General features: G+C 45.7%; 1 protein-coding gene and 1 pseudogene across 1 annotated transcript in view; one reads left to right on the forward strand and one right to left on the reverse strand.

Annotated features, from left to right (window-relative positions):
- Positions 1-12145, reverse strand: part of LOC149358003 (uncharacterized) — a 38876-nt gene extending 26731 nt beyond the window's left edge. Inside the window, exon 1 of the mRNA XM_089576714.1 lies at positions 11957-12145. Coding sequence (XP_089432840.1) covers positions 11957-12145 — 189 coding nt within the window. The remainder of the gene's footprint in view (positions 1-11956) is intronic.
- Positions 5404-7438, forward strand: LOC149358004 (uncharacterized; annotated as a pseudogene).
- Positions 12146-15539: the final 3394 nt, after the last annotated feature.

Here is a 15539-nt window from a genome sequence, read left to right on the forward strand (position 1 = left end):
TTTCTTTTTAAAGCTCAAAGGCATTTGGCTATTCTTCAAGCTACGATGGCGCTCAGTAAGGACAAACGTCTTGTTCACATCTCCGTGAATATAGAACCACCAGTAACAGTACCTAAACCTCCCATTACAGGTATAGACATACTGTTATTTGTAAATATCTGCAGAAATGCTCCCTAGTGCATTTTATAGACTCTGAACCTTGGTTCTTGTGCTTGTTCTCACTAAACAACAGATAAACACTCGATAAAAACAGGAGCATATACTAAGTTGATGCGTGGAGATAGGTGCTGTGCTTTCTCTCGTACGCTTTCGTCATTATGAGGGCCCAATTTTGTCTTACTGGAATAAATCGGATGAAAACACATCGCTTCTACACTTTTCAGGTGAAAGACAAAATATTTATTTAGCTTACGGCAAAACTTGCGCTTATCTGCCACGAATGCCGGAGAGGATGCTACTCATCTGTGCTGCATCTAATACAGCACAGGTGAATAGGCTGTGCAGGTGACGATTTACGGCAAGCCAGATTGTAATTCGCCGAAAATACCTTCACATTCCTTTGTTGTGGACGGCCTTGGCAACAAAAGGGTTTGTTCGTTCTCCTTTTGACTTTTTTTATTCAGATTGGCAAAGTAGGTCGAATTCGGTACCACATAATAAAATAAAACTAGATATGCTGACAGGTTATTGAAACGAGAGGCCGCCTTCTACAAGTACTGTTTTTCTCGGTGGGTGATTTTGACAGAACTGTTTTCAAAAAATAGGCAACGATTTATAATGTTCAAGGCGCAAAAAATGTCTTCAGGGCAGTTTTTCGGTAAAAGTTGTTCACAAGCGACAAAAGTAAACCTGGGCTGGCGCTATGCTTTTAGGTTCTTGGCTCACCACTCGCTGCATTTCGCTGGTTCTATATGCCAACTTATCAGCATTTCAATCAAACACATCCTTAGTCAGTTCTGAAGAGATAAAAAGCGGGCAACCACTCCGAAACCAATGCATTTCGTTAAATAGATGCCGCTATATTGCATAAAACAGCCGCCACCTTCTCTTATTGTTGCGCCAGCTAAAACTTACCTTTAACCAAGTAAAGTTTTATATTATCCTTGGTAGGCTGCAAGTGTCATTAACCGCTGTTTGAAAACGACGTTCGTTCTGCCAACCTCGTAAGTTAGAGGGCAGTAGCGGTTCAGACGTAGTTATCTAACCCGAGCTGCCCCCACGTGTGTGACCCCGTTGCATTCGTTTGGTTCAAAAGAGACAACGAAAGTGAAGTTCTGCGCTCGGTACAAGCTATGCAGTACAGGCGCATTTCTTCTGCGCGACGACGTGCGGGGGCAAACTTGCAGTAAAAGAGAAAGCTCTCGTCGGGTATTTGGAATACTGAACCAAAGCGCGAGCGCTGCAAGATGCCGCGGCAACGTGGTGCCAGCCGAAATCACCTCACCGGCGGTAGTCATTTTCCGCGCTTTGCACGGTGGAGGAGTTCAAGAAGCGGTGTTTCCTAAAAAAACGCAAAGTTATGCGACGGGTCATAACTACAGCTCTTGCGCAACTCCGACACTCAATTATTTGTTTATTTTATTCACTTATTTACAACACACTGCTAGCCTGACACAGGCGGCTGCTGCAGGAAAGGAACTAAAAAATTGGAGGGGATACTCAAGCTCCGCCTTGAGGGTATGACGCGATAGCCTAATGGGTCAATTACCATATATCCAGAAGGTCATTCTCTGCATTCATGGATCCCTGGGAGTCCTCGTACCGCTCCTGGCGCAGTGGTGCAGACCAACTTGCTACTCTTTTCTATGTATTAATCCTTCCGGGATTTCTCGCTCACGGCCAACGCCTTCGGCGCAGCGTGAACCTGCTGCTGCTGATGCTACGTACGGTGAAACGCCCGCGCGGGGTGGTAAACGACGTGCGAAACACACGTCGCGCGGGGCTCAAGTTGCAGTCGTAGTTCGTCGACACATCGTTCTCGACAAACCTGGTGCCACGAACGCCAGCGTAGCTTGCGCGCCGAACGAACGGGCAGCAAGCCGCAAGCTACGTGGGAAACGCGCCTTGGATGTGGGCTGCATGTTCCTGCGTCCCCGCACGGCCCCACTGTGCCCGAACGACACGAGCGGGAGGCGCTGCCGTCGCTGGCTGTGTGTTGGGGCCGTGGCGTACATTGCGAGGAGGAGGAGGACGGAGTGGTTTTAGTGGGCGCCACCTGATGGCGGTGCATGCCCGCCAACCGAAGACGAAAAGTAGAGGAAACGTACTTTGCTATTCGCTTAACTGCGACTTCTGTAATTTCCATGCTCATAATTGCTAATATACACCACAGTACATGTCTCGAAAGCACCCTTCTAAGACAACATGGTATTCACTAGACTCGTCTTGGTTCATTCCAAACCATCCAGCTGGCCTAGCGGAGTGGTCAGCCTGCTCATCTCGCACTCCGGAGGCCCTGGTTCGGTTTCCCAACTCGACCAATTTCCTACCCGGTTTTATTTATTGACGCTTCTGGGATTTTTCGCTCACGGTCAACGCCGCCGACAGATACGCCGAAACCTGCTTTTTTTGCGACACGGGGCCCTTAACGCTAACGCATTTAAATATCCGTCAACCTGGTTTCTCTGCACAGAATAAAATAAAAAAAACTCTTGGTTGCAATATACCTAGTGGTTAGTAAAGACAATGTCGAGAGGCTATCATATATACAGAAAAAGTAGCAAAAAGAAAAAAGTCCGAATTACGGCACACACTTCTATCCTAGTTTTCGGAAGCCGTCCAAACTATGCATCTAGATAAATGCAGTTGACAACGTTATTCGGTAGCAGGTTCCAGAGTCGGATGGAATCAGGAGAAAATAAAAATTTGAGTGCGTCAGTTTTAAACATGTATTCCCGCAAGTTGGATTTAGATTGGTTTGTGGTGGTTTAACGCCCCAAAATGTCTCATGCTACGAGGGACGCCGTAGTAGACGGCTCAGGAAATTTCGACCACCTGTGGTTCTTTATCATGCACTGACATCCTACATTACACGGGCCTCTAGCATTTCGCCTCAATCAAAATGCGACCGCAGCGGCCGTAATCGAACCCGCGTCTTTCGGGTCAGCAGCCGAGCCCCATAACCGCTGAGCCACCGCCGCGGCTATTCCCACAAATGGTTGCGTTGTTTTCCTGTCATGTCATGTACTTATGTTTATCGATCCTGAATGCGTCGTCGGCGGCTGAATTTCGATAGAGGTGAAATTCTAGAGGTCCGTGTACTGTGCGATGTCAGTGCATGTTAAAGAACCCCAGGTGGTCGAAATTTCCGGAGCCCTCCCCTACGGCGTCCCTCATAGCCTGAGTAGCTTTGGGACGTTAAGCCCGAACAAATAAATAAATAAAATGAATGCGTCGTTTAAAACTAGCAAACCAAATGTAAGACTGAAGTATTTGGCACGATTTCGGATCGATTGAATTCCTGCTTTGCGCAAAAGTTCTGCTGGGGAATCGCTACGATGGTACCGGACTGCTGTATATGAACCTTCTCACTTTAGGATGGTTATTATTCATGGGGGTTTAACGTCCAAAAGCGACTCAGCGTATAAGGGACGCCTTATGGAAGAATTCTCGAAATTTAGACCACCTGGGGTTTCTTAACGTGCACTGACATCGCAAAATAGACGGGTCTCTATAATTTCGCCTCCATCGAAATTCGACCGTCGCGGCCGGGGTCGAGCCCACGTCTTTCGGGTCAGCAGCCGATCACCATAATCACTGAGCCACCGCGCCGATGGAATGGAATGGTTAGTAGCTGCCAACCAACAAACGATATTATATTCAAGCACAGAGCGAACGAGTGAAAGTCGAGCTCATAACTTCGTCTGAGGTGAAGCGAATTTGATGGAACATTTTAGTGAACATAGCGCGGAGAGTGCCTTAGATGCTAGATACAGAACGTGTCTGTTATTTTTTAGGTCAGACGGAATTAGAATTCTTACGTGTTTGTGTTCATCTACTGCTTTCAGCGTTCTATGTTCAATTCCGTTGGTGTAAATCGGTGGGTTTTTTTTCTAGTGATTTTAATACAGACGGTCATATCTTAGCTGAGCATCATAGGGCAGCCGTGATACCGTTCGGAAATTTGCACGAACTAGCTGCTAAGAGCTAGCTGATAATCACTGAGAGCATTCAAACGAAATCATCAAGCATTCGATACCCTCCTAAAATATAATTTAAAACCATAAACGCATTGCAAATACCACTAAACATCTTCTACACGGTAATTATGCAATTTGCAACTGTTACCATAATTTTGTTATTTTGTTTCGTTTTTGTGCTACTTTTCACTGCAATGTAAACTAAAATTCAATTATGCTTGATGGTATTGTTAGATACTTTCAGTTTGCATCCAACCCCTTTTCAGTTATGGCTTAAATTCTTTCATGTGTGCATGGATGCATCTGTGCTCTCATTACTGCTGAAAACCTTCAAAATGCACTTAAGTTATATTACTGCATTGTACTGTGTATTTCTCGCATTTAATGGGTTGTAATTGAAAAGCGTGAAAATATTATCCTATTGCAACCGTGTGCATGTTTGAATTCAAAAAATGGATTTCTGCTGCTGCAGGCTGTAAATGGTGTGAAGGGGCTAAGGCCTCGACAGGCTTGCAAGCCTTTAGCCTTATGCCACCCGCAGAGATTCATTTGTATTGTTTCCTGGAAATAAAAGCCAATTCAATTCAATTCAAATTTCGAATACACCCCCTCCTGCGTGTTTCGGTAGTCCGTTGTCATGGAGATCAATACGCCGTAACTGCGCCGCCAACCGCTATGAACGGAACTGAAGGAGGAATTGAAGGTATATCCTGCGTAATTCGTGGCCACTGGGAGGTACACGAAGTTACACGGAGGTACACGGAGGTACACGAAGTTACCAGGGGGAGGTACAGCCCCTGGTCTCGTGGTGGGCAAAGCCAGCGCGCAGCGCGATATAGCCGACGTTCTGTCCTGCCGCCCGAGAGGTGTAAGCGCAGTACTGCGCAATCTGTCAGCACAGCTAGCAACCTGGTCTGATTTTTAATTCGACGTGGTGGTCGACGCGGCGGGGACGGCGCTTGCGTCGGGCAGAGGCGAAAAACCTAACGTTCTGTGTAGCACACGCTGGCATCATTCATCTTTTTTCGGCAGTGGGAAAGCACTGGTCGTGCCAGTCGTCACTCATAAAAAACGGCAAAAAAGCTGTGCGCGCTGTCTCTTCCGAAGAAAAACTGAGGGAAAAGAGTGGCTGTGGCTAAACTCACCTGAGCCAGGATATCGAGAGCGAAAGCTCGTATAGTTAGACATGGTTTAACTTTGGTTCATCCATATTGTATCAAGATGCGAGCGAGAGCAAATTGCTTCAGCGAGAGCAAATCGCGTGATGCATCACGAGCCACAGGTGCAAGAGCGAGCGTCCAGGGCACCAGCCTGCGCAGCGGTGGACGTGGCTGCCAAGAGCGCAGCTGTGGCGACGAAGGTGAAAATGAAGATGAAGATCGAGGCACCTACCACGCGCTATTTTGCGCATGTGGTGTGCCTCCCGTGAGAGGTAAAATCTAAGATCCAGCTGATCTTCAGGCTCAGAATGCGAGGAGTACAGCTTTTCGCTCTAAAAAAGTGGCTGGTGAGGGACGCTCTTCAAAACTCGAATGAGACTGTCAACATCCTGTAGGTCTACAGACTGTTGCGACGCTAAACGCACACTATGCGAAAGCTCCTTGTAATGGTGATTCGTCAACTATGCAGACCATGCGGATTTATTATTAATTCTCATCAAATCAGGAAAGCACATAATCCAAGTTTGGCGCTGAAAAAACAAGACTGTCGTATGTATCTCTGCGTCAAATTCTAGAGCGAATAAGCGAGCGGTTTACCCGACAGAAGCATTTCACGGTGCGCGTTAAGCGATGAAACAGACTATATGAGCCGTCATACAATTCGCTACGTCTTTCCTACAGTGAATTTCATGCGCATATCTACTATCTAAGACGAGAAGATCTGAATTTTTTTAACACTGCCTATATAACCTCTTACTTGAAGCCAGTAGAACCAGTTGAATGTTTGCCTCGTCCCATCAACCTCGTCTTGTGTCTGTGTTTATTATGTTTGCGCATTTCGTTGTTAATGAGAGGTAGTAGTCTGGGACTGCAGGAAGCATTTCATAAGTAATATACGGCCGCGCTTATGCAGAGTAGGCAATCAGAATTACTTTAAGCGCACAACCTAACAAGAGTCCCTACTTTACACTCAATTACAAATTAATATATAGAAACAGTTAGTTACGCAGCGTTCTTTACTGATGGCCGACAGAGGCCGCTTGATGGTGATGTATATGTCGCCACGTCTCAGGTCGCCGAGTCACATAAGAGGCAGGGGGCTAAAACCGACCTGTTTAAGCGAACTGCGGGCGAGCTGAAAGAAGAGCCGGGAAAGAGGGACGAGTTGGAAGAGTGCGTGGAGGCACTTACGTCGTGGCCGGTGGGCACCCGCGGGTCTGAGCACTGAGCAGCGTGAAGTGGAGGACAAGGGCAATGTGGAACACCTAAAGGCCGTAGTCCTGCGGGCGGAAGGTTCCAAGACTCTACAGCGCAGTAGCGCAGCGTTCTTTGAGTGAGGACGGCGGGAAAGTAGCAACGACCCCGGTGACACGCGACAGCAGCGTACGGCGTAAAGAGGGCCAGCTTGCGCAAACCGGTGGGCAACAGTGGCAGGTAGGAAGGGAATTATTTGAGCGCAGAAGGCTCCTGGTGATGGGGGACACGATCGTGGCGAGTGTTGAGGAGGTTGCCTTAAAGAGAATGAAATCGGACAGGCGGGTGCAGGTGGAGGCCCAGGCAGAGAAGTGCTTGGTAGATGATCTGGCCAAAGCAGAGGAGGTGGTAGGTGACAACATAGATAAAGAAGAACTTGTCGCTGTCCATGCCGGTATCCACAATGTGCTTAAGGGGAGGAACCAGTAACTCGATATACAATTAGAAGTGGGAATGCGTAATCTTAGAGAAGCATCTGAGAGGGTGGATTTGATCATATGCAAAATCCCACAAGTGCAGAGGCAGTCTAGCAGAATGGAAAGGAAGGTCGTTAAGGCTATCTGTGTGATTAGGGTAATGAGCCGTCGACTTGGGTTCGTCGTAATGCACCTAAGCATGGACGTGTATAAAGCTGGCTCCCACCTTTATGCACAACATGGCATTCTCGACAGTGGCGCCACTGGCAAGAGAGTAGGGGGTAGCACAGGTTGCCAGGCAACGGCTTTTTTGGGGGAGGGGCGAAGAGCCCTCACAAGGACGAAGAAAGGCAAGAAACCAGACCAAAGAAAGGTAGCAGCCATAGGAGGAGAAACAGACGTAAGCGCCAGTGCCAAATTAATTCAGACATATGGTATATTAACGCACAAGATGGTAGAAATAGACTGAAATGGGACGAAATAGATAAGCAGCTAAGGCAGGAGGAATAAGTGGTATATGCGTCTCTGGAGACACATCTTAGGGGCATGGAGCAACCGTCCTGTAATCCTGTCTATGCCTGAGAATATTGCAAAACAACAGGGGGCAGCAGAAACGGCGGTGAAATTGGAGCATTCATTCAAAATCGTATGAACTGGTAAAGGGTGAAACAGGAATTCAAAGAACATTCATGGCTAAAAGGAAAAGTTGCAGGGTAAACAACTCTCATTGGCTTTGTATATTTGTGGATGGGAGCTACTGCCAAAGAGGAAAACAAAAAAAATGGTAGAATGTATCTCAAGCGACACTGATGAGCTAGGAGGAGAGAACTAGATAATTATACTAGGTGACATCAATGCACACACAGAAGACCTGTATGGCTACACAGATTTGACAGGAAGCATGCTGCTGAATATGTGTGAAAGGCATAATTTAGTTGCATGTAACATTACTAAGAAGTGTGATGTGCTCATAACGTGGAGGCAGGGATTCTGCACTCGACGATAGATTATGTACCTATGTCCCACGGGATGTATAGTAGGCTAGAGTTAATGAACATATATGAACATTGCTATAGAAGCCTAGGTAGTGACCACAAATGTATCAATGTGAGTTTCAGGAGAGAAACCAATGTAGGAACGAGGCAGGAGGGACTATCTGACGAGATTTTTTACTCGGAAAAGGAAATGGAAGCGGCAGCGAAACATATTGAGGAAGCAATTTCTGGGGATTCTAAAACAAAATTCACTTATGCACATTTAAGTCGACTGTTTGAGCAAGAGCTTTCTAAGGTGCAAGTAAGGCCAAAAGGAGAAACAAGACGCAAACCGAAGAGTTGTTGGGATGAGGAGGTCAAGGCCATAGAGAAACGTCAGGAAGTCTCCAAGGAACACGGATATTGCAAACAAAGGAGGGAAGCAGAAGCCGAAGTAGGAAGAAAATGCACCCTATTTGATCAAAGAGACAATTAAAAGAAAGGGCGCCCCATGGTTGCCAAAAGTAAATAAAAATCATAAAAAAGCAGCTAATAAAAACTCAATCAGTAATCAGACTAGGCTAGAGCAAAGTTTTATAGTTGCAGATCAAGGTATGCGACTAGAATGGGATGACGCAGTGGAACATAAAAACACTATGATTACAGGAACATTTAAAAACAAATAAATGTTGCGCACAGTTTGAAGAAGAGGATAGACCGATTACTGCAATCGTTTCGCTTGGACAAAGGGAGTGGAAAATGGCAGTGATTACTAGTACCACGTCTTCAGGAGTGGATGGTATTCGATTATATTAAACAAATTCAGACCAAATCTAAGCATACAATGAGACAGGCCGTGAGCAAAATGATATTAGATGGGTAAGCTCCCGATGGATCGCGATCAAGCAGGATGCATGATAAATATGGGAAAGTGGGCAAAGCTGACGTAAACAACTACCGTCCTATAACCGTGACGTCCGGGTTTACAGGGTGGTGATGCAGATTATAAAGGACAGACTGCAGGCATGGGTGGAGGAAGAGGGGGTGCTAGGGGAGTTACAAAATTGGTTCCGGAAGCAAAGGATATTAGAGAACAATCGGTTATCAACGGTATCGAGACTGCAGAAAAGAAACAGAGGCCCCTATGATAAGCATTTCTGCATAGTAAGGGTGACTACGACATTGTTATTTAAGAAGCTTTGTGGGACATACTGGGGACTCTGGACGCTGAAGATGGAGTAATTAATCTTTTAAAATATTTCTAATAATTTAACTAAGTACTAACAAAATGGGGAAAATGTATCAGAGCTTATGGAAATTGAGTGGGCGCTAGGGTAAGAGTGTCCTCTGTCACCCTTGTTTATGTATCTACAAGAATTAGAGACGTTCATGTTGTATATACAAGGATTGGAGACCAAACAAGAGACGAGCAGACTTGCCGTCAACCTTTCTTTCTTCAAGCAAGGAGGATGGATTGAACAGTTATTACGAAGTGTGATGTACGCGGATGATATAGTGCTCACAGCTGACAATAAAGAAGCTTTGCAGAGGATGATGGACATCTGCAGTACAGATGGAGATAGATCAGGTCTTACGTTTACTAAGAAAAAATCGGCAGCTATCCGCCCTTCTTCTTCAGTCATGACCTTTAATTATGAGGGCGGAGAGCATAGGATACAGCAGGTCAGGCTAGATATAGTGAATATGTACAAATAGCATAAATAATGGCGCTGAGTATCTGACGGAGCATGAAAAATATGCAACGACTACACCTGTCATGAACCATAGGGCATTCTAGAATCACAACAGGTACGAAGTGGTAACATGTATCTGGAAAGGGACGATGGCTCCTAGGCTGACGTTCGACAATGCTCCTGGGCATGAGACCAGAGGTTCAAGCAAGGCTAAAAATCTGGAGCGGGGTTGTTAGGCTTGGTTTGGGAGTACACGACAATACACTAAATGAGGGCTGCAATGTGACATGATAACAGCATCATGCGAGAGCAAAGAAGCTAGCAGCAAGACAGAATTTGAGCAGCGATTGAGGGAAATGGGATAAAAGCAGTCGGCTAAGAAAGTTGTCAGCAACTTGTACATGTGGAACGTCGACACAGAATAGAGAAAGCGAACTAAAAAACTGAAAAGTAAATATCTGGACAGCAGTTGAGGGGGGGATCAGGAAATATCGGTAACGAAAATAGTTAAAGAGAGAGAGAGCGGCCAGTGGAAAACAGGTACGCAGAAAAAATAGTCACTGCGAACATACAGAAAGTTTAAGCAAGAAATTAGCAAAAAATATATATAAACGAAAATCTTATGGGACGCTCTTTGTTGTTCGAATCCAGGACGGGAGTATTGCGGCCTAAGAAATACTATGTAAAGTGCCACGAAATATACCCGTTATGCGGTACGTGTGGAGAGGAGGAGCAAGAGGCTGAACACTTGATACTTTTCTGTAATGGGCTTCAACCTGGAGTTGAAAGCAGCGGGCTGATTTATTCAAAGCATTGTGGTTTAATGACAGTGCAGCAGACGATTTTAAACGGTGAAATAACCAAGGGGAGGTCATCTGATTGGTGGCTAAATTCAAAACAAGAGTGAAATTTTACGAGCCACGCCTAGGAGGTGGCTTGAACCGTCACCCGATTTAAAGGGTCAGCCTTATTTGTGTCCGCCCACCCGTCCGTCCGTCCGTCCGTCCGTCCAGCCAACCGATCCATCCATCCATCCGTCCACCCGTCCACACACACACACACACACACACACACACACACACACACACGCACGCACGCACGCACACACACACACACACACGCGCACACGCACGCACACACACACACACACGCACACGCACACGCACACACACACACACACACACACACACACACACACACACTTATTGCTTTTCAGTTTGGAGCTGACAACAGAATCTTCGAGCTTTGAAAAGGTAACTGCCAGTTAGGAAATATCCTATTTTAGCGAGAGCAGTGCTTTCCAAAGCCTGAAATGCAGTTTAATGTGAGAAGTGCAGCGGAGCCCCGGTCATGCGCGGTTTCCAACGAGCATGACTGATCACCGCTGTCTCGATCAATATTATTTTTATGACTAAGTCCTGCAGCAACAGGACAAAAGCAACGCGACAAGGGATGCTGAGGTGTAAGACATCGAAGCGGCATTAGCTTTCTTTTCTGCCCAATCAGCTTGCATCAGGCTGTCGTAAAAGAGCGACCTCATAAGCGCGTTATCTCTGGAGGCATTCACCCTCTGCATAAGCTCACTTGACTGGCTAAGCGGTTTTGTTTCAGCTCGACTTTCTGGACCACGTACTTTTTCCAGCCTACGCATGGTCTCATATTTGGAGAACGTGTCTGCTTTCGTCTGCCGCTGATCTGTGTCCTGAAGTCGACTTTTCCTCCGATGAAGTAGTAACTTTTATATTTCAGTGGGCATCTAAATCTGTCAAAAATATGGATGAATAGCCTCCTGAGGAGGATACCCTGAATTTGGTGTGTGTGCGGATGGGGAGGGGGAGAGGCGACCCATCGTACGCATCAACCTTAGCGAAGAAGTTACCAGAAATATGGGACAGCTAGTAGCTAGCATATCTAGGCCTTGCGGTCAATAGTGCTTAGACGGGAAACGTCGCGCTTTTTTGCATAACAACCGCCTAGAAAACGGACTGGCTTCTCCATGGGATTCAGATTTTGCTATCTCCGCAACCCATCACAGGCGACAGCGTGTCGATGCCCCACCTAATATTTGTTCCAAAATCAAGAGCTAAATGCTCCAAAATTCATATTTAGTTATGCCACCTCACGCTGTAGGGCTATGTGTCAATGCCTGTACAGCATGTATGCGCCACGTCTAGCGCTTTAGAGGACTAGTTCAACGGTGCACCGCGCAGAAAAACAGATACTCAGATAAACAGAATGTTCACTCCGCTGCAATTTTTTTTTACAAATACCCGTGAATGCATGGCCCGAACAATGATCTAAAAAGAACGTTTAGCTCACCAGTGCAGTTCGGTCCTCATACTTTTGCCAAGCTTCAGTGAAGAATGTTGAAAAATCAACATTTGGAATGATTGTTCCTGCGACTCGAGACTTTACAACGCAGTCTTCAATTACAACAGATACCTCTGAGCACAAGGGCTCTTCTCCGGACGCTGAGGGCATCTCCGGCGCTAAAACTTGTGCAGACATCGCGCGTAATTTTCTGTCCTCGGTGAGACTTTGTTCCGCTGTAATAAAGCCTCGGCCAACAATATTTTAAAGCCGCTTATTACTGCCGAGAGGAATTTCCACAGCTGTAGGTCAATAGCTCTAGGAACATGCAACCGAGTACATGTGTATGCGTCTGTGAAACGTCCTTTGAAAGCTGCCAATTTCCTGCTGGGAATATTACTGCCCCGATACGAAAGCAGCCCTCTGTGTGCGACGATACGAAAGCAGGTGAAATCATCCTACCAACCAGCTGTGTGTACTGTTATCTGCAATGTATTCATGGCGGCCTGGGAGTAAAAAATCGCGAGTCAGACAATGATAGAGAATGATAAGCAACGGAGGCACTGTATTTTTGTCACGTTTTCAAAAATACCAAATTGGGGTTTTTCAATATGATTTGCGGTCTTTTTGTGAGGAAGCGCAAGATACAGAGGGCTTCCCACACTTCATGACCGTACGGGGGTGTAGTAATCAGGGAGGAGGTTCGTTCAAGTCGAGGCTACTCAGTACCTTGGGGTTACACGGACTGGTGGGCGACCCCAGTGGTGACGCACAGTTACAACAGCTGTCTCAGCAGCCGGTTCCGTGGGAGCCCAGGTTTGGCCTCAGCAAGGGCTTAGGCTGGGCATGAACCGAGTTTACAAAAAAAACCTATAAATGACTGCAATTTCAGCTGCAGGTTTAGTTTGCGCTCTAAGAGCGACTATAGTTTAGCACTATGTAAAATGAGATTTTCGATCTGTTCAAAGAGACGGGCGCCGTAGAATGCTAATCACAGTGTATTATTGTGTTATTGATAAGCAAAATCACAGATGTCGAGCTTTTCTCGACAAGAATAAATAATTGAACAAAGAAGAAACCCTGAAATAAAGGAAAATCTATAAAAAAAGAAGCTGGAACGTTTATTAAAGTATACAGATTGAAAATACGCGGGTACTGAAGTTTACACAATAACCTTTGAAGAAACATGGCTATGTTCACATCATATCGCAGACTATCACGCTGTTGCCACCGTCAGTTCTAGCAAGTATAGCAATATGTCCGGCTTTCTAAAGGCTAACTGAAACTGTAAGGCTGTAACTGTAATTGTAAGAAAAGTAATGGATTTATTTACACACCGCCAGAAAGCATCAATCGTGAATCCAAGCTGAGTGACGTAAATGGGAGACTTTTATTACTCCTTCCACTCGTGGCAAAGGTTGAGGCTCTTTCTGAACGGTTAACAATCGTATACGGAATTGAGGACTCAATCCAACTTGTTTCCGACAAGTACAGTAAAAACTAGAGAAATCAGATACTGAGGGCAAGGACGTTGCAGCTCGGAAAAAAAAAGTTGAAGTAATCGAGTCTGGCCACATTCTCTGTGCCAATGAAATGAAGGCTGTGGTAAATGAGTTAGAGCATACAGCCGCAGCAACAACATCGAAATCCACAATATGGTCAAGGAACAGATCGAAAACCTGCTTGAAGAATGGTTGTGGCTCAGCTCGCCTTAGCCATGTTATACGGAGAGAAATGCATCCGAACCAGTGGACAATGTCGACGAGCAGACGCTGGCAGCAGTCTCTGCCCTTTTCCGCTTGAAATTCTCTTGTTGCCTGTGCCGCTGCTTCTCCAGATGTGCCTCCCGTTCGTCATTGTTTTCATAAAATCGACCAGCCCACTTTCGCGACTTATCGCTACCCAACGCGGCTTCATGACGCTCTCTGTCGCAGGGATCGCTAGAAGGAGCCCGGAGCCTCCAATGCTCAGTCGAAGAACTCGTCCCGGCGACTGGTTCTGGCTCTATATCTCTGCAGTGTCTTGGCGGCGAGCGCTGGCCTTTATTCAGCCAGAGCGAATCACGTGGCTAGTCACGGGACACAACTGGCGAGAGCATGAAGGAAGGAAAGAATGGGCGAGACGGAACCGCGGCAGCGGCGGAACGAACGGTAGCAGCTGCAACAAGTCACGTGACATGAGGTCAAAGCCACACCTCCGGTGAGCCTCCAGTTAGAGGTCAAATCTAAGCGTCATTTAACCTTCAGCTTTGCATGCAACAAGTGGAGCTTTTCGCTCCAGAAACTGAATGACTTGTCACGTAAACTGAAGCTCCTAGAACTAAGAGATCCTAATTTGGATTCCCTCCACCGTTTACCGGCAAGGCCGGGTAAAGAACCTGATGTGACTGATCGGTTTTCATGGAGCGGTCTGAAATAAAAATGAATGAGAAATTGCTCTGAGCTGCAAACAACATCGTCAGGCATATGGTTACTAGAAAACTTTAATGCAATGAATAAGCACCTTTTAGGGATAGCACAAGCGAAAAGTGAGGAAAAATGCTGCCGTTTCATTTGGCACAAACATAAAAGAAGGTGCCAGCATCACTCGGATTTATGCTGAGTGCGACCTCGAAAAACTGATAATAAAGCAACAATCGCCTGAGGCAGCCGCCACTTCGAGATGGAAGCCTCATTCAATATCGCAGTAACAAAAGGATCAGTCTCGTTTCTGTTTCTTCTATCATCAAAAAGTGCGCAGCTCGCGTAACAAAAAGGATGAATTCGACCTACAACTTACTTCCCTAAACCATGAACTTGAAGTCCTATACTTCAGTGAGACGTGGTTTACTAGCACCAAAACATAGTAATTTTTGACCGGTATATGAGCGAAGTAGCGTCCAGAACAAAGAAAAAAGGAAGGGGTGTTACCCATCTTAAATATAGCCTATTCTACGAGGTGGTGCCTGAGCACAGTTTTGTGAAAGATGCTTTGAGTCTGTTTTCATCAGAAAGCATGCTTTACTGTTCGCTGCAATTTATCGGCCTCCACCCGGCCGGTATGATGACACTTGCTGTCTTTTTTTAACTTATATGTGGCCCATTGATAACGCTGAACACTTCCAGTGTAATTATGGTGGACTTTATTAATGTTTTTGTTTTCAACTATCAAATCCTGTTCGAGAACTTACTGATATCTCCGCATCACACTAGTTTTACACACACCATGTACTTCCTTACCAGATTTGCAGAATCTACTTGAACCTTGACTGACTTGAGTTTAGCTCCATGTGAGAAAAAAAACAGATGCTGGCCTTCTTATGAGTGATATTAGCGACCACTAAGCAAAGATATTTCGCTTCCGATTTATTTTCCTGCCAGAATAGGGTGTATAATTATATATGTGTGTATATATATATATATATATATATATGTATATATAAAGCAAACAAGGGAAAGGGAATGAGGGGCTCATTATAAATATAACAGAAGCCAACAGCCGCAGAAACCAAGGGGCACAGGGGATTTTTTTTTAAATTAATTTATTTAATTTGTGGTGTTGATAAATTTAGAATATTACTGAATATGTTATCGCCTAATGCTAATTGATTAGA

This window comes from Amblyomma mixtum, chromosome 3, assembly GCF_055824585.1.
Source record: "Amblyomma mixtum isolate Tamu chromosome 3, ASM5582458v1, whole genome shotgun sequence".
In the NCBI taxonomy this organism is placed as follows: domain Eukaryota; kingdom Metazoa; phylum Arthropoda; class Arachnida; order Ixodida; family Ixodidae; genus Amblyomma; species Amblyomma mixtum.